Source organism: Stegodyphus dumicola, chromosome 12, assembly GCF_044657685.1.
Source record: "Stegodyphus dumicola isolate Sdum_Otavi_A_Nest chromosome 12, ASM4465768v1".
In the NCBI taxonomy this organism is placed as follows: Eukaryota; Metazoa; Arthropoda; class Arachnida; order Araneae; family Eresidae; genus Stegodyphus; species Stegodyphus dumicola.
The window spans coordinates 81,623,488-81,642,960 of NC_140779.1; the positions used below are offsets into that span (position 1 = coordinate 81,623,488).

General features: G+C 34.8%; 1 protein-coding gene across 3 annotated transcripts in view; it reads right to left on the minus strand.

The window, feature by feature from the left end:
- Positions 1-3,192: 3,192 nt before the first annotated feature.
- LOC118182672 (uncharacterized) overlaps positions 3,193-19,473 on the minus strand; it is a 64,619-nt gene continuing 48,338 nt past the window's right edge. For all 3 annotated transcript variants that reach the window (XM_035352060.2, XM_035352062.2, XM_035352061.2), the window contains exons 2-5: positions 14,718-14,873; positions 7,778-7,895; positions 5,656-5,732; positions 3,193-3,521 (exon numbers count right to left, since the gene is read on the minus strand). In XM_035352060.2, the coding sequence (XP_035207951.2) occupies positions 3,284-3,521; positions 5,656-5,732; positions 7,778-7,895; positions 14,718-14,873 (589 nt within the window). In that variant the 3' untranslated portion in view covers positions 3,193-3,283. The remainder of the gene's footprint in view (positions 3,522-5,655; positions 5,733-7,777; positions 7,896-14,717; positions 14,874-19,473) is intronic.

The window sequence follows — 19,473 nt, forward strand, 5'->3', positions numbered from 1 at the left end:
GGCAAAAGATCCCATTCGAGTCCGTACAGAATCCAGCTGGTGAATGCAAACACATGTGGTCTTGCATTATCTTGATGTGCTCCGGAATTCACTTCGACGTTTCTCCTTGATAGTAGCGTCAACACGGACTAGCATCCCGCTGTACACCCTTACTATCGAGAGTTTTACCTTTTTTCAGATACTCTTAGTGGCTATTACCAAGACAATCCAACCAGATACAAAGTATGATCTTTTTGTTAGTCAAACTGCACTTTGCGACGCTGCCGACGCACCGGGCGCAGTCTAACCCCATTTTCGGCCTATGTTGTTGAAGTAACCCACTTTCCATCGCAAGTGACGATCCGGTCCAAAATGTTGTCCTTGCGTGGATTAAAATAGAATAGTGCAGCCCCAAATACGTCTGTCCTTATCTGCTTGAATCAGCTCATGCGGCACCCAGCGATTGAAATTGTACGTCAAGTTTATGCGATGCATAGCGCGACTGGACATGGCACTATTCATTCAATATAATAACATCTAACTCCTTAAGCAAGCTCGCGAGTAGTTGTATACTGATCTTCTTTCGCAAGTTCTTGCAGGCGGGCCTCATCAACATCAATAGGCCCGCAGAGCGCCCTGCTTCTTGAATGTCATAGTCCTTGTTTTTGAGCTTCCGTTACTAAACCTTCACAGTGTCATATGATACAACATTTAGTACCTAAAGCTGTACACATGATATTTTGTAGTTGACTTTTTGAAACAGAACTGGAAGTAAATGATGATTCTAATCTGGTAGCGTGATGTTTCCATTTCAGACATCTTGTACTGAATGATAACGATATCTTTTTACAAATTTCACAATACAGTGTTCTAAAGCAAATCTTTCTTTCAAATGCCAAAAATCGTTTGACAAAATGATTAAACGCGCCAACGCGAATTGTTTGCGCAAACGATATTTGCGGTGGGGGAACGTTCATTAAAACCCAATATTTACCGATAGTTGAATGGTGTCGTTTTTAACAAATCAACTCCATAATTATACATAAACATAGCCTTTCTGAATTTACGAATAATTATGTGATAGCGAACCATCGCAAATTTATTGCTTTGGGGGGGGGAATCACATTGTATCGAAGAAGGCATCAGTCAAGATAATGTAAAATGGAATTTTAGAGCTTAATTTATAATTATTATTAGAAATACAGTAAAAATGATAATTATAAATAAGAAGAAAATATAAATATTAAGAAGTATGGTATAAATATAAATACTAAGAAGCATATAAATAATAAGACATATGAAAATTGCTTTTTTTACTTTCTTCTACAAAGTAAAGGAAGTATTGTAATGCCGAAAAATTTCGGGTATCATATTTCATCAAAAAGTTCCATTTTGACCGATCTCGAATCCATCTAATCGATGTTTTTCCAATACATCTGTACTTACGAACACAATAAAGGCCTCTTTTTACTAAAAACGGATTGTAAAATGGATGTTTCATGACGTCTATACGTACGTATGTACAGAACCGGATTTATGCTTGGTTAAGGCCCTAAGCTATTTGAGATATGGGGTCCTTTATAAATCTGTGATACTATATTTTAATTTTTGGGGGGCCCCGAGAAAGTAGGGGTCCTAAGCTATAGCTTATGCACCTTATAAGTAAATCCTGCACTGCCTATGTATCATCTCACATAACTCAAAGAGTAGAAATTGTATATTGCTATTGTATTGTGAACCTTCATTTTTAGGTTGCACGCTTATATATATACCCACTCTGTTAGCCTGCTTGTCGAGCTCAGATTTCTATTCTTATATGTATGTTGTTAAACTGTGCGTTTTTTTTTTTTTTTTCTTTAAAAGTTATTGTATTATGCCTTTCTTGTGTAAGGTATTTATGCTTTTAGTTAATCTGCATGCAATAGTTATGGAATTATCAACTATTTAAAAGTTTAAGTTGCGTTAAGCCTAATGGGGTCGCCATTTGTTTACATTTGAAACTTTTAGTAAAATAGTGACTTTTGGTGCACCAGCTTCAGTGTCTTTTTACACGGTGGGACCAAAACTTTCAATTTTCTTTACCGAAAAATCCTGCCGATTTTCCGTAGAAACTCTAATTTTAAAATTTGTTCTTTTAACTGTATTTGGTGTTTTATTTTTCTTGATTTTACAATTTTTAATGAATATGTTTTGAGTTTTCATGTATTTTTGCTTTGAGAACTGAATTAATTAAATGCGAAATATATCTCTAATAAGATTCGAGGAAATAAGTTTAAATGATATGCAGCAAAAAGTGTGTATAATTTAATAATCCAGAGAAGGAAGTCATGTGGTGTCCACATAATATATATTTTTTAAAATCACTCAAGTGTGTTAAGAATTCGATTTTCATTTGAAAACTAAATTAAAAATCTTACGAATCAACGAGTGCCGAATTTCTTTGAGAAACTTGCAGTTTCCTAGGTTGAATTGACAATAAATGTTTTGGTAGCATAACATAATGTAATATAGATTTAAACTCCTAATGGAAGGATATCTTGAGATATGCCTGACTGAGCTTGGAGACAATAAACTTGACATTTGGATAATACATTAACATGAGGGAAAATTTCTGAACAAACACAATATTTATTTATAAACATATCATCAACTATTGTTTCATCTAGCTATGTTTCTACAAAACATGGCTGTGCATTTGATTTATATATTTTGAAGTCATAAAATGGAAATTATGTGTTAATATTTCTTTAGAGTGTCGATTCATAATTGAGGAATGCAGTACAACTTTCAAGATGAAATTTTCTACTTCTGACAGTCATACCACCAACCTCTGGAGAGGACTTTCGGTTTGCCGCATATTTAGAGTTACCCCCATGCTGCACAGGCACTAGACATTTACAAACATCCATGTCTTCTCCGTGATTCGAAATCGGACCCTATGGTGAGTCAGTTAGCAAGGTGGCAAATTAAGAATCTAAAACCAGTATTTAAGGAAATAAAAGTGCACAGTAATATTTTTAAACTATATATGAAGTTTAGCAATTTTCTTGAATCCTATTCTTTTCCAATTTAAAAATTATTATTACAAGAAAGTATTCCTAAATTTAGAATTATAAAATCTCCCAACCAGTTTTACCAGTTCTTAACCAATTTTATATATAAAAAATATTATCAGTCTTTATGTAATTAACAAAAGGAATGAAGAGAACCAGATAAGAAAACAAATATTTAATACTAGCATTACACAAACTGTATTACACAGATAAAAATATATACACAAAAATATTTTACATATCTATTTTATTTATTGCTCCTCTACATCTTGGACTACAGGTAGCCTATACATCTTATTCATGATGATCTGTTTATCACCTTCTGTTTGTAATTCCACTCTAAATGCTGGAACACGGTCATCGGTCAAAAACAAATGCCCCTCATTTTCATTAATATCCATATGCCAAAGATCTCCAAAAAACCTCTTGATGATATTTTTCTGACATACATCTTGGTTTAATGAAACCATACGATGGCATGGCTGTCCTCTGCCAAAACAAATAAAAATAATTATTTTCATTCTAAAAAAAAAAAAAAAAAAAAAAAAAAAAAAAAAAAAAACTTATGTATATAATTATTCAAGTATTTATACTTTTGTCATGTGATAAACAAACAGAATTCTTATACAGTTTGAGAAGAGAGACAAACATAAGAAATCTTATAGATATTAGATCTAATATATATAAAATATAAAACTAAAAAGATTTTTTTACCAAATTAGGCTTAATTGGAACAATTTGACAAAAGACCTTTAAAGTATTAATTTTATAATAAAGTACAACCTCTTCAAGGCATCTGCATTACTGTAAACTTCTGTCGAATTGGCTATCCAGGCCTGAAACAAAGACTTTCCAAGCTTAGTACAGCAATTGACTTCATATCCTCTTTCGCCACTTCACCTTCCTGCTGGGTATGTGTTATTTAGCCTCTGCTAGCTATTCTCCACTATCTGAGAAGTAAACTTTCTTTCCTTTGATACCGCTTTCCCAGAAAACCATATATTTTCTGAAAGCTTATGTCACAAGTAGAAAAACTGTGAAATCTTAGGGGCAGAGGGGCAAGCGTTTAGGAGTTATAGGGCTCACAAAGTATCAGAAAAGTGATGGAAACATGACACCAAAAGTCGCTAAAATGCTCATTTCATGTGTTTACATGAGCTAATAATATGGCAATAAAGTGGGGATTTCAATATAAGGACGAAACAACTCGTTGAAAAGAAACATTATATGTTGGGATGTTGGAAATGTGACTTATTATTGACTTCAAACAAAATCTACTACAAGTGACAATCGAAGTGCAATTCACCAAATAAAATCTATTACAAGTGACAATCGAGTGCAATTCACCAAATAAAATCTACTACAAGTGACAATCGAAGTGCAATTCACCAAATAAACACTGAGACAGGCAGAAAGACAGTTAACATTCGGCACATTTTTCAAAAGTGATAGCCTAATACTTATTATCTGTGATAGCACACTGATTATCTGTCAATAAATCGAAGCAATAATCCATTGGCGCAATCCACATTCCAGGTTCGTCGTCCAAGTATCTGCCCTCATAAAAAGCATATTTAATCAAGTTCTTAAAACAAGGAGCGCTGAATTGATATAGTGAAAAAGACTGCAGGACCATAAAACTATCACAATGCCAAATGTACTTCTGTGCCCCAATGATTAGGCCGTTATGTAACAAACAAAACATTTGTAGTATCTGAAAAAATGAATATCTAGAGGCTGGATCTTTCCAGTAAATCCTTCAAGTACCAGTTCTTTTTGTAGGACTTTAACATCAAGTACTTCGGAAGCAGACAATGCATGAACATACAAAAAATAGAGACGCCATTACGAAAATATGTCCATCGATACAGACTTCAATAATATTTTGTGGGTTCTAGAGCTCCTAAACGCTTGTTCCTCGGCCCATAAGACCTAACAGTTTTTCTACTTGTGATATAAGCTTTCAGAAAATATATGGGTTTCCGAAAAACTAGTGTCAAAGGAGAGAATGTTTATTTGTGAGATGTAATTAAGTACATATCTAAAATTGGGGGGGGGGGATTAGCAACTCTAGTATTCCATAAATTAAAGAGATAATATGCTGAGAAATTTGGAATCCAGAAATTTACTGAAAACTGTACCAACCCGGGAAATTCTCCCACGTTACCCCAGTCACATGGCCTGATGTATAAGCATACAGTAACAAAGCCCCCAACTTATTCATTCTATCTCTTTTCCTTCAGCAGCAGTCTTGCACCACTCAATCTATTAATGTGAGAAATCTTTACCTAACTAACATGCCTTTTTCATTTTTAGCTGTGCATAAATTTAAATATTTCACCCTTCAATTTGAGCACACGATTCCAGAACATTTTTTTTAAAAAAATTTTTATAGAGAGGGTAAGTATTTATAAGCATAACTATAGGGAGCAGTGGCCCATGTAAAATGCTAAATTTTAGCAATTTTTTATATTTTTTATAACATGAATATTTTCTTTACTTAAAGATATTTTGTAACTGGGAGTACATGTGTATAACCAACAGTTGCAAAAATATGCATTTTTATGGACATGGCGTCTTCAGTGCATGCATAAAAATTTAAATAATACATTTAACTTCTTACCTTTTCTCTGCTACATATCCTGTAGTGTCTTCTAACATTGCAAATAATTTAACCAGAGCTGCTTCTTTACTCTGATCCTATAAGAAACACACTTTAGCATGCTTTAATAAAAGTTAAACCCTGTTTTCCAAAACTGTTATATAAAATTACAGTAACTAAATAGGTGTTACTGTAATTTTCGGATAATTAAAGTAACTCGCATTTCGAACATGTGCCAAAATAGACATTTTTCCCCCCAGGGACAATAATAAAAAATAAGAAAAATTACATTCTTTTCAATCAATCACAAATAATGAAGCTTTCTAGCTATTTCCTACAGGACATTGCAGTTTTTCAGACAGTCAGCTGTTTCATCCGAGATTTTTTGGCACAATAAAAAAAAAATGTGCAATTAATTTCCAGTACAATCTGATGATATGACTAAAGAAAATTTTTCTGAAAGAAATGAAATCATTTCCAGGTGTTCATTTGATCACACAGCTAAGTTATTTTTGCGACATATACTAAAAATTTATTTCATCTCTTACTGATGGGACGTAATGGAATTAAAAATTTATTTACTTGCGGTTCCGTTTTTGAAGAAAGTAAGTATTGTACTACTGAGCAAAAAAATCGAAAATTTACTGACATTAGACTGAGACTGTCCAGAAGAGAAACTGTTGGCTTTTAGTACTGGTCATATGATTCAGTTAACTCCTGTGCTATTGGTGAATTAACACTCATCATTGTTAACTTGCAATTAGTGTTAACTCGCTAGCAGTTTTGTAATACTATTACAATCATTTTCTGTATAGGTACTGCAGTTTGGATCCTTAAGATATTGTTACGAACTTTGAATCTAAGTATTTAATTTTAGTGAAATTATCTGTGAAAACGCAGTTTTTTTTTTTTTTTTTTTTTTTGGGGGGGGGGGAAGTCTAACGTTGGATGAAAATCTAAAGAGGCGATGCTTTGCCGGAAAAGTAAGAATACAGGAGCCAATCTATTTAATGTTAAGTAAATGGCTATCTTGATAGTTCGGCAAGAAATCACCAAAAGTCTTTTAATTTGGCTATCATTTGGCGACACTCTGGTCTGGTCCATGTATCATGATAATGTGTATTGTAACTGAATAACTGTAATTGATTCCATGGGTAGCTGTAACTGTATCCAGCTCTCATGTCTTCCAGTAATTTCGAGAAGTACTACAGATTTCTCAGCGGCCGGGTGAAATCTGTAGAAGACCAGAGATATTCAGATTCGACTACGAAGTATTGATCTCCCTGTTAGTTTTGCCTTTTAGCTGCACTTTGCATTGCATTCTCTCTCAAATCAGTAATTACACTTCAAACAATACACTTAATTACACACTGCATTGCATTCTGTCTTCAAAGTATCACAGTTCTCTGTGATACTTTGAAGAGTACGAGTATTTTTGTGGGAAGTTCCAGAGCTGTGAAGTGTTTCTTTTCGTAAAATAAATTTTATCAAGATATCATCAATTCTGTGTGCATTCTATCTATTACGAATCCCTATGCACTCAACAATATTGTCATAATTATGAAGTTGATCCGTTGACTTTGTATTATGTAATATGCCTTGTGATACTAGTTTTTTTAGAAATGATTAATAATTCAATAAAAATAACACTGAAAAAATTTCTAAAACTCATTATTATATGTCTTGATAAGACATATAATAATGAGTTTTAGAAATACTGGAATCTGTGGAAATAATGGATATAGGATAGTTTTATATGTAAACTGATTATTTCATATTCTTTAAGTCTCAGTTAGTATATAGAGATAAAAAAGAGGGAATATTTAATTAAATAAATACTATTGATATTACAAAAAATCCTACAAAATTAATTAATAAAAAATAAGTTGAAAAATATAGAATACATATCAGCCAGAAGTGACAAGGTTTCTGTATATTCACTAATTATAATCTTAAACATATTTAAAATGACAAATATATAAAACTTGCAGACCCTTTGTAACTGAATAGCCTGCAAGTTTCACAGAAAAAGAAATCAAAAGATCTGCACAAATAAAAAATAGGATTTTTTTGGTTTTTATTTTTAGTAAATGAATATGCACTAATTCAAATATAATTGGGTATTAATCATCATATACTTTACTTGTGAATGATGTGAAATGTAGTGCTGTAAATCGTCAATTATAATAGCCACAGGTAACAGCTGAGTTTTGTGGAATTCACAGAGGTATTTCAATAATCCAGCCGGATCTGTGATATAGCTAGTAGAAAAATATGAACATATGGAATAAGTATAATAATTTCTGAAATTAATAAAATAAGACAAATATTTAATTGGGCAGGAAGACCTTTTTAATGTATGTTTATCATCAAAAACAGATATTTTAACTAGCTAAATATTTTGGTAGTAACTTTTATTCATTGTCACAGAGAAATTACATCAGTAATTCAGTGGGCAGCCATAAAAGTTACCCGAATTTTCTTTATCACCACCAATAACAGGTAGTGTGACGGTAGTATAGCTGGAGGTAGGAGCGTATGGTGATCACTTAGCACAATGTCACAGTTTGAGCAAAGGGGGGCGAAAGTTCAAGTGCAGATTGGAGAAATCTGCTTCAGAGACTTTGATAGCCTTACAAACAGTTTACAGTGACGATTCTTTAAAGAAAACAACTGTTTATGAAAGATTTCGGGAGGACAGGAATTGCTGGAAGATAAGAGCCACGGTGGGAGACCTTCAACCTCCAGAAATGGTCGAGCAAGTGAAACAGTTAATTAGATCCAACAGAAGTTGGCGAGTGGCACAGGAAGTGTGAATTTTGCATGGATCCATTCACGCAATCCTGTCACATGATTTGAATAACATGTGTCACTGCCAAGTTTGTCCCACAACTGCTGAACCCGGATCAAATGTTAACTCGGCAGTTCACTGCAGCCAAATGTTTTGATACAAGCTCAGAGGATGCAGCATTGAGGTAATTGTTACTCGTGACAAGATTTGTATGTTTCGCTTACTACCCGGAGACAAAAATGCAGTCATCAGAATGGCACACAACATCCTTTCCTTGACCAAAGAAATAACGTCAAATCCGAAACAAAAGTGATGCTTATTGTGTTTTACAGCAATGGTATGGTGCACTATGAGTTTATACCAGCTGAAAAAACAGTTAATAGTCTTGTTTCATGCACGTTTTGTAAAGAATGAGAGAGACAATTGAAAGAAAATGTCCTGCCAAATGGCAAGGAGGATGGTCACTGCATCACGCCATTCCTCCCGTCACACATCGATTGTTGTGCATACATGGCTTGCAGAAAAGAACATTCCAGTCCTCCACCAGCCTCTCTATTCTCCGGATTTAGCAGCATCCCATTTCTGGCCCTTCCTCAAGATTAAAATGGGCCTCAAATGTAACTGTTTTGACATTGTACAAGACATCAGAACCAACACGATGGCTAAACTTTGGAAGCTACCACAACAGAACTTTCATTGTTGTTTCTAGAAATGGCAGGAGAGGTGGAGCAAAGTGTGTGTTCTGAAGGAAACTGCTTTAAAGGCGAATAAGTAAATGTGTATCTATAGTGTAAGTAATAAAGAGTTGAAACATAATTCCGGGAACTTTTTAACTGCCCCTCAAATCAAGTAATGTTAATAGAGAGAGTACATCATTTTAAATTCTCTTTATGAGAAATGGACATGGACATTAGCCCTGAAGGGCTATTAGTTTCAAAACGGCATTTTACATCGAATCACTTTAAATGCCCAAATCACTTTTCAGATTGTTGCCACCAAATATTATTACCCTGTTTTATATTTAAAGAAACTAAATAGTGAAGAATCTACATGGATGTATATATGTTTCTCACAATCTGTAAAAACAACGGTAACTAGAGTAATTAAATTTTGAATAAGATAGTCCTCCACCTCAACATGGGCACCTGGAAGCCCAACTTTGGAATTTGTTTTATTGCCTATTTTATATTTTGTAAAACTTTAACAAAGTTTTGATTAAAAAACTCAATAATTTCAAAGCAAGCAGTGGCAACACTGTAGAGAGTAATGTAAATGAAAAAAACGCCCATTTGGAAATCATATGAAATCTGAAAGCTTTCAGAATTTTTTTTTTTTTAAACTGTAGAGCATAATATACTTTTTCAACTACGTCATGATGGCCCACATACAACAGGGTTACCACTCAGAATATTATAGAATTTGAGAAAACATTGGCAGGCTTTTGTATTGGCAGACCGCTTACTCATAATTTTATTTCTATTCATTAAAAAAGAAAAATAATTGCAGCTTAATTCGCTTTCAGACAATTACCAGATTATAAATCTAAAGTGAATAACATCCATGAGAATATTAATAACATGTTTTAGATATTAAAAATATATTTGTATGACAATATTAATAATGGAATTTTTGTTTTGGAAAAATTATTAATTACTTGTGTGAAAATTCTTTCGAATACCAAATATAACAAAATTGTAAGTTAAAGAGAGAAAGAAATCACAAAGCAATATTATGGAATGCCATTTAAGGCGAAGAAGTCAACCTCGAATTTTTCTTATTTATTTATTAACTAATACCTCAATACAAATTAAATATGACAAATTTTGAAATTAAATATCTGGTTGTTCTCCGCCAAAAAAATCTTCTTAATAAAGGTAGGGGGGATTGAAAGCAGTATCTTTAGTGCGAATAGTAATTAACATTCAAATCTATGTTTTTTTTTTCAACGTTTTGGTAGTTTTTCAAAGCCTTTGGCCCAGAAACTTGGTGGCCGCGAGTTCAAAAACAGATCAACCTCATTTTGGATGTCCTGTGCAAAATGGAAGATACCACCAGCAAGATGTAGCTGCAGGTGTGAGAAAAGGTAGAGGTCCGAAGGAGCGATGTTGGGGCTATACAGTGGGTGTGGCAAAAGAACACATTCGAGTCTGTACACAGTCCAGCTAGTGAGTGCAGACACATATGGTCTTGTATTATCTTGATAGAATATTACCTTTTTGTGTCGGAACTCAGTTCGTCTTTTTTTATGGACAGCAGCGTCAACACGCACTAGCGTCTCGCTGTAAACCTTAGTGTCGAGGGTTTTACCTTTTTCTAGCTACTCTTTGTGAATAATACCACGGCAATCCAACCAGATACAAATCATGATCTTTTTCTTAATCAAATTGTGCTCTGCGACGCTGCCGACATGTTCACCGGGCGCAGACCAACCACTTTTTGGCCTGTGTTGTTGAGGTAAACCCACTTTTCATCACAAGTGACGATCCGGTCCAGAATTTTGTTCTTGTATTGATATTCGAGCAGATTCGAGCAGGCCCGAACACATCTGTCCTTATCTGCTTGAGTCAGCTCATGCGGCACCCAGCTATTGAACTTGTACTTCAAGTTTATGCGATGTATAGCACGACTAATGGACATGGCACTAACGTCTAATTCCTCAGCAAGCTCTCGAGTGGTTGCATACTGATTTTTTTCTACAAGTTCTCGCAGGCGGGCCTCATCAACATCAGTAGGCCGACCAGAGCGCTGTGCCAAAGAACATCTACATATTCTTTGGCTCTGCTTCTTGAATGTCATAAAACTTGTTTTTGAACTTTCGGTACCATACCTTCAGAGTGTCATATGATACAACATTAGTACCTACAGCTATGCACCTAACTTAATGACATTCTGTAGCTGACTTTTTGCAACAGAACTGGAAGTAAATGATGTCTCTAATGTGGTAGCGTAATAGTTCTATTTCAGACACCTTGTACTTAAAAGATAATGATACTTTTGCACAAATTTTACAATACAGTATTGTAGAGTAAGTCTCTTTCTTTCAATTGACAAAATATGATTAAATACATCAACACGAACTGTTTGAGCAGACGATATTTGCGGTGAAAACTTTCGTTAAAACCCGATATCTCGTTTAGTTTTTTCATACAGGAGTGAAACTTTTTGCGTTTTAGTTTTTTAGAACAACTACAAGATCTTAATGAACATTAGTATAGTACCCAGAGAAACACATAAAAAATTAAATTTCGTAATTTTTACAAAACTTATTTCTTAATTTAAAAATGCTTACTTGCATCATTTAAAACTTTTTTAACTAGAAATATATGGGTACGACCAACGGTTGCGAAAATAAAGGCCAGGTATAGACTTTTGTGAATACGATGTGTAGTCTTATGGCGACATAAAAAGACTACATGAATTTGTCGCCAGAATTGAATATAACAGGGTTGGCCAAACTTCATGTCAGTAACAGTCGAGCGTTTGAATTCAAGAATGTTTGAGAGCCACATCTAGATTTTCTAAAAGCCACACGTTCATATTTACATCATTATAGAAGCAGTGGAGGAGATTTTAAATGGAAAAAAAACCCAATAACTTTGTCAAAAGACTCTAAACTAATTAATTACTTCTTTTCGGGCACCGAATAGTTTTAGTTTACCATATTTCATACATATATTTTATATGCACGAGCCGCACAAACTGCCTCCGAGAGCAGTATCAGGCTCGCGAGCCGCACTTTGGCCACCCCTGGAATATAAGAAAAATGTACTATTTTTCAATGTTTTAATGATCTTTAATCTGTTGTCGCCTCTACTAGTATGCATCTATAAAGATGAGGGATATCTAATGGTATCATGGGCTGTCAGGTTAATAATATTTAACCCTTTCAGTCCCAATTTATTTGTTTGTTTCAACTGACTTGGTTCTTTTATGTATTTTTGGTAATTATCACAAATGACATAAATGACATTGACAGAAATTGGCAGTCTGTAACTAAGCCTCTATAAGAAGAGGCACGCGATAATTTTGTAGTGAGGATGTTAGAAATGATGCCTCCTACCAGTGGGACATTAACTATGTAATAAACTGATGCGCGTAATTCCCTCTAGGCTTCTTTAAACATCTAATGGGACTTATACACTGACTACCAATAAGTATTTGGACACCTGTGATAGAAAAGAAAAACTAACTTTATTCAAAATCAATAGTTGATAGAGCCTCCACGAGAGGTAATTACAGCGTAGACCCTCCGGGGCATACTTTCCACAAGTCTTTGTATGACAGCTAGTGGTATTTTCTTCCACTCGGCTTGGAGAGGACATAGAAGTTCCTTCACCGATTTTGCACGGGTAGTGCACCCCTGAATTCGGCGATGCAACTCGTCCCAGAGGTTCTCGATAGGGTTCAGGTCTGGACTCAGGGCAGGCCAGTCCATTCAATGAACTCATTGGCACCATACCAAGCCTTGGTTAACGTCGAAACATGACAACTGGCATTGTCGTCCTGAAAGTAACAGGGGTCCAACCCATAAGACTGCCACAACGTAGGAAGCACATTGTCATCCAAAATAGTGCAGTAGGCATCGGGGTTGAGCTTACTATGAATGGGGACCAAGGGTTCCAGCCTATACCAGGAGAAACACCCCCAGATCATAATTTCACCTCCGCCGAACTTGACTGTTGGCACAATGCATTCTGGCAGGAGACGTTCTCCAGGTAGACGCCAGACCCAGACCCTGCCATCCGAACGGTAAAGGGTGAACCTTGATTCGTCACTCCAAAGAACCCTTTCCCACTGATCTACGGTCCAATATCGATGTGCTTTGCACCACATTAACCGAGCAGCGCGGTAGGACGCGGTGATCAAAGGCTTATGGGCAGCAGCACGACAATGAAAACCAAGCAGATGTGTTTCCTTACGAATGGTATTCATTGAAACAATACTCCCGGATGCCTGTTTTAGTTCCTCGCGGATGAGGGCTATCGGTTGGGTGCGGTTCTTCCGAATTTCTCTGGACAGCACTCGTCGGTCTCTATCTCTCAGTTTCGCTGGTCTGCCGACTCGGGGCATATTTCGACAATCACCGCTCACCTTCCACTTCTTAATCACATAGGACACTGTCGATTTTGGGTACTTCAGATTGCTAGATATGTCCCTTAAGGATCGGCCACATTTGTGATACATGATAATTATACCTTTCTCGAAATCAGAGAGCTCCGAACTGCGAGGCATCTTGCATGCGACTAAAGCCGATGCTGTTTCCTACACGATATATACCGGCGGAGTCCGTGACGTACCTTAGGATCGCAGATATCGTCACTTGCATAGGTGTCCAAATACTTATTGGTAGTTAGTGTATAACCCATTGGGAATGAAAGGGTTAAGATTATTATATACACCAGTTTTTTTCAAGAATAACAAACATAAAGATAGATTTAGCTTCTATATTCATGAAGCCCTAGGGCAATGCACATTAAGACAAGCACCTATGGAGAGTGGCAGAAAGCAAAGATATTTCAGAAATAAAACTATCTTCCATTAGCACTAAAAATCGCAAGACTAAAACTGTTTTGTAATTACACGTGAGCCACACAAATTAGTTCTGTTTCCGGGATTCCTCTTTCCATGTTTTTTAAAATTCTTCCTGTTTCCGCGAAATCGGAGAGTACAGTCCCCCTCTCACAGCTCCTCAGGAGATGTCACGATGAGTCATTAAGAAGAGCTGGGCAGTTTCTTTGTGAATAATTAATAGTCCTCGTTAGATTGAAGACGTGTTAGTTTGGGCTCCTCTCGCAATGTTTAGTTTCATTCCATTTGTAATTCTACTACAATATTAGCTGTAATTTTTACATCTTATGTTAATCAATATGGATGTTTTCAGTCAATATTGGAACTAAAAGGAAAAAAAAAAAAAAAAAAAAAACACTTTAACCCCTTATAAATGTTATCAGTATCGAATTCAGAATAAAAATAATGAAAATGTAGTTTATTGGATTTACTTAATTGAAACAATTAAAAGCTGCAAAAGCGCAATTAAGACCAAAGAAGTCGTTTTAGAAGAAAGAACGTCGTTTTAAAACGAATATATATTCGTTATAAAACGATAACTCACCTTTCTGATGACGGTTTCTGATGGGCCTCACGGTTTCTGATGGGCCACTTGAAAAATACATTACTTTCAAGTAATATTATATTACACAGAAATACCGCAATATTTACGTCATTTTCGTTTAAAAACGTCAACAAGATATTTTAAAGAAAATTTATTTAAAAAAATTTTAATTTTACTTACACCATTTTAATGCATTCAAGGACCAAAGGAGTTGGTTCAATCATCCTAGAAACGTGCAATGGCCTTTGCATAAGTGGCGAGGGACATATAAAAATAACTTGATCACTGTCACTGGCATAAGACAGAGCCGCTTGAAAAAGAAGAGAGGTTCTTAACCTGTAGAAAAACATATATTTAATAAATGCATTTTGATCAATTTGCTTTTCGAAAGAGTTCAAAGGAAACTGATCAAAATGAGTTTAAATTAAATTGTTAATAATAATAAATCAATTTGTTAATTAATGAGTTTAAACTTTATTTCTTTCTAAGCATTTAAAATTACAATTTCTGTTAACTTATTTGTATGGTTTTAATTTCTTTGTTGATTTAATATCAAGGAAAAATCAAATTTATTATGGAAAAGTTTAAATTTGTTGATTCCGTGATTTAAATGACACGGAAATCTAAATTTTCATAATATATATTTTAAATAAGATATTAAATTAATTTAGATCAGAAAATATGCGCATATGTTTATTCGTTCACAATAAATTATAACTTATTGCAAGCAATTAAATATGATGCACAAATTCTTTCATTTTATTCATTTATATGAACAGCTATCTTAACATACCACCATATATCACTGATACACCATTGTATATCATTTGGTAAATGTGTAAATTTTCAGAAACACTTCACATTATGTTTGCTAAGTACGTAATTTAGAAATACATTGGAACCTCGAGATACGAGCCCCTCTACATACGAGAAATTCGAGATACGAGGAAAGTATGAGCGAAAAATTCGTCTCTAAATACGAGCATTGACTCGAGTAATGAGCAACGAGCCAGGCTTTTGGTATGCGTGGCCCGTTTTCCGATCCGGCAACTCGGGGAATACCCTCGTCAGATCACTCAGTGTTCTTTGATCTACGTGTTTGTGCGCTTGTGAGTTAATTATTTTTTACATTTAACCTGAAAATAATTATTTCACGATGACACCTAAGAAGATTGCTGCCTCAGATAGTGCTGCAAAGATAAAGAAGGAAGCCATGACCGTTGAAATTTAGAAAGAAATCATAGTTGAACATAAGCTTGGTGTAAGAGTGAAGGAACTGGCAAAGACTTACGGCCGTTCGACATCGACGATCTGCACTATTCTGAAGAAAAAGGAAGAAATTAAGAAACTTGATGTGTCCAAAGGAGTTACAGTTATTTCTTAGCACCGTTCAAAACTCCTAGAAGATGTTGAGAAGCTGTTGTTGGTGTGCATTAACGAGAAGCAATTAAAAGGCGATTCGGTGTCGGAAGCTATCCTTTGTGCTAAGGCTAAGTATCTGTACTTGGACCTTCTCCGAAAAACACCAGGTACGTCTACTGAATATGAGATAGTAATGAGATTTTTGGGGGCGCGGAACGGATTAACTGGATTTCCACTATTTTCAATGGGGAAGTTTGTTTCTAGGTACGATAAATTCGCTATACGAGCTCAATGCTGGAACGAATTAAACTCGTTATCTCGAGGTTCCACTGTTTTAGCCCTGCCTAAAAAAGTACATTTTACACTCTTTTTACTTCCTTGTATGAAGTAAAAAGGAAGTATTGTAATCACGAAAAGCTTCAGGAAGCATATTTCAACGAAAATATCCACTTTGACCGCTTTCGAATGCAATTTAACGATGTTTTTGCGTGATATCTGTACGTAAGGACAGAATAAAAGACTCTTTTCCTCCAAAAAACCTAAAAAAACTGCTTTAAAATGAATTCTGAAGAGAATTTTTCGCGGCGTCTGTACGAAGGTACGTATCTCGCGTAACTCAAAAACGAGTAGCCTCAGAACGTTGAAATTTTGTATATAAATTGGTTTCAATCGGCCGCGCCGTATATAAATATATTTATAAATATATCCACTCTGTTACCCGGCTCAGTGATCTCAGTTTCTTTACTCTTATATGTTTGTAAATTGTACATTTTTTGCTTTAAAAATGATTGAATTATGTTGTTTTTATCTTCCGGTTAAGGGTTTTATGCCTTTAGTAAATCTGTATGCAATATTTTTAGAATTATCAACAATTTTAAAATTGTTTAAGTGCCGCTAAGCCTAATTTGATGGCGGCCATTGTTCTTGTTTACATTTGAAACAGCTGAGTAGCGGATATGTTGCCAATCTAGAGAAACTTAGCTTCGCAACAACAAAGATAACGCCTTCATTTATTATTTAAATCATGCTTAATCCTTTCTGGAATTTTTTCGAGGAAATAAGCGTTTAAAATTTACTTTAATTTTTAATACAGATATTTTGAGTTTTTATGTATTTTTGCCTTGTCGCGAAGTGAAAACTGAATTAATTGAATGAGAAATACTCAATCGTCTGTGAAAAACTGTTTCTTTTTTGTTTTGTTTGCTTAATTTCTTTAATACATAATTCTAGCTTTATTATAGTATTTGAATAGAACATGTGGCAGTTAGATAATTCTTTAAATGATATAAATTTTGTGCATTCTGAGTTATAATATGAACGAAATATAATACTGTTAAGTAAACCTAGCGCCAGAGTGTCGCTATGGTAAACAAAGTGAATTTTAAAGAATGGCATTTATTCTATTGTGGTTTATGCGCTGTCGGCGAAGTAGGTTTAATTCAATCTAATAAGTTTAAATAAAATGCAAGAAAAAATGCGTATAATTTAATGCTCCGTACAAGGAAGTCATGTGGTGTACACATCAGATTTTTTTCAGAAATACAAAGTGTTTTTTTTGGGGGGAGGGGACTAAACAATTGTCTAAGTAAAATAGAATAAATGAAAGAATAAAATTTCCTTCCTCACCTTACAGTAAATACGTGTCTGGTCAAAAGAAAAGATCTTTATCTGTACGGACTGTAGTCCGAATTTCCCTGATCCTGGAGTTATTGCTTTTTGTGTTATTGAGAAATAGTTTTGTTGTTTAATCCGTTTTCTTTAAGGGAAAAAAAACTGCATAAATTGTCCTGGTTTTTACAATACTGAACAAGAAACATCACCGTTTAAAGATAAAAAGCTAAGTAAAATTGTCTTAAACTGGTGTATTGGTGTATTTAATTATGGCAAAGCACACTAGGGCTATCTGCCTAAGAGGAGGGATGCCTTCGTGGAGGACTTTCTAAGGGAAACTGGCTCGTATACACGTTACACATGGGGAAAAACCACGAAAACGCCCATGCAGCCAGCCCGTTCGCGGTATTCGAACGTCGGACCGAACTACCAGTGTTCAGCGACTTTACCGCTCGGCCGCTGGTGGGCTGTCTTAAACTGGATATTAAAACTTATCCAGAAATTTGACTTAATGTCTGTCAATTAAGCAAAGTTACGGGTAAAAAATGTAAGTAATAGCAAGCAAACACTAAAATATAGTAGTGCTTTCTACGTAGTTGTTCTGTAGGCTGAATAGAGAGAAATTTAGGATTATGGCTTATCAAAATTTAAGTGTATCAACTGTAGATTAAAGTGATTCTGTAACAGACACTCTTACAGATAAATACAATCTTGAAAAACATGCATTTTCTTTCGCAACTCTGCTGAGTTTCACTTGCATAGAAATGCTGAGAAAGCAATTCAGAATTTTTTTTTTTTTTTTTTTTTTTACTGTAAGCTACTAGTGAATGCCAGTACAAAAGTGGTTTATGAAGTTCCAAAGTAAAAATTTTAGGGCAACTTGAGAACAGACCTAAAATTGGCTGATCAAGGGCACTAAAATCGTTGATACAGCCAAATCCGATGCCATCGTGGAGAGCCTTTTAAGGGAAACTGATTCGAATTCTTCTTTTGATAACAAGAAAGGAAATGGAGCCTTTCTTAAGATGTACTGTGATTAGAGTTTTAAAATGTATTATTTCCGCTAATACTGATCTAAAAACATATTGGCCGAAGCTTAAAGAGAAGCAAAAACCCACAATAAGACCAAGATTGCATTTAGAGAAGATTTTGCTCAGCATATAGATCGTATATGGAATATTTGATTTATTTAGTACCGTTGCAATAACTAAAACATTAATACAGATAAATTTTGAGATCAGATAGATTACTTGAAATGGCTTTAACAACTAAACGACCAGTATTAATGAATGGATGTGGCGTGATTCTTAAATCCCACGCAGCAAGAATGATGCAATAAAATTGTAATGCTTTATGATGGGAAATTCTTTCTTGTCCGCTTGAGTCCACTTACTGCCTCTTTACTGTACTACTGATTTTCACCTGTTTAGTTAAGAGTCATAAGATTGTCTTAATGTCAGATTACCTTCTAAGAGCGCTGCAGGGGTTTCTTAATAGCAAATAACCTACTCAAGTCACTAAAGAATTTTCTTAACGATAAAAATATCCACAGCAAACAACAGATGTAATAAATGAATATTTTATGGCAAAGCCACAAGAATTCTTCCAAAAACAGGATCGAAAAGTTCCCTAAAAATGGACAGAGTCTATAGAAAATAATCGAGACCACATTCTTGATTACGGCATACTTTTTCTTTTCGGGGTGGGGTGTGTGTGTGTGGGGGGGTAAGAGCGAGTGCTTTATCTCGACTCAGCATAACTTCTTGATTAATCCGATAATTCAAGACCCCACTAAACGAAATAGAAAGATTTGACTACAGATGAAGGCATTTTGAATCGAAAATTCAAACTTTAATCAAAATATTACTCGGCACAGTGCTGAGAAATTACGACATTGGATTCCTCTTAATGCAAACTCATACAGACTAACAAAACTGTTCAAATTATTGGGGTTATTCGGGAA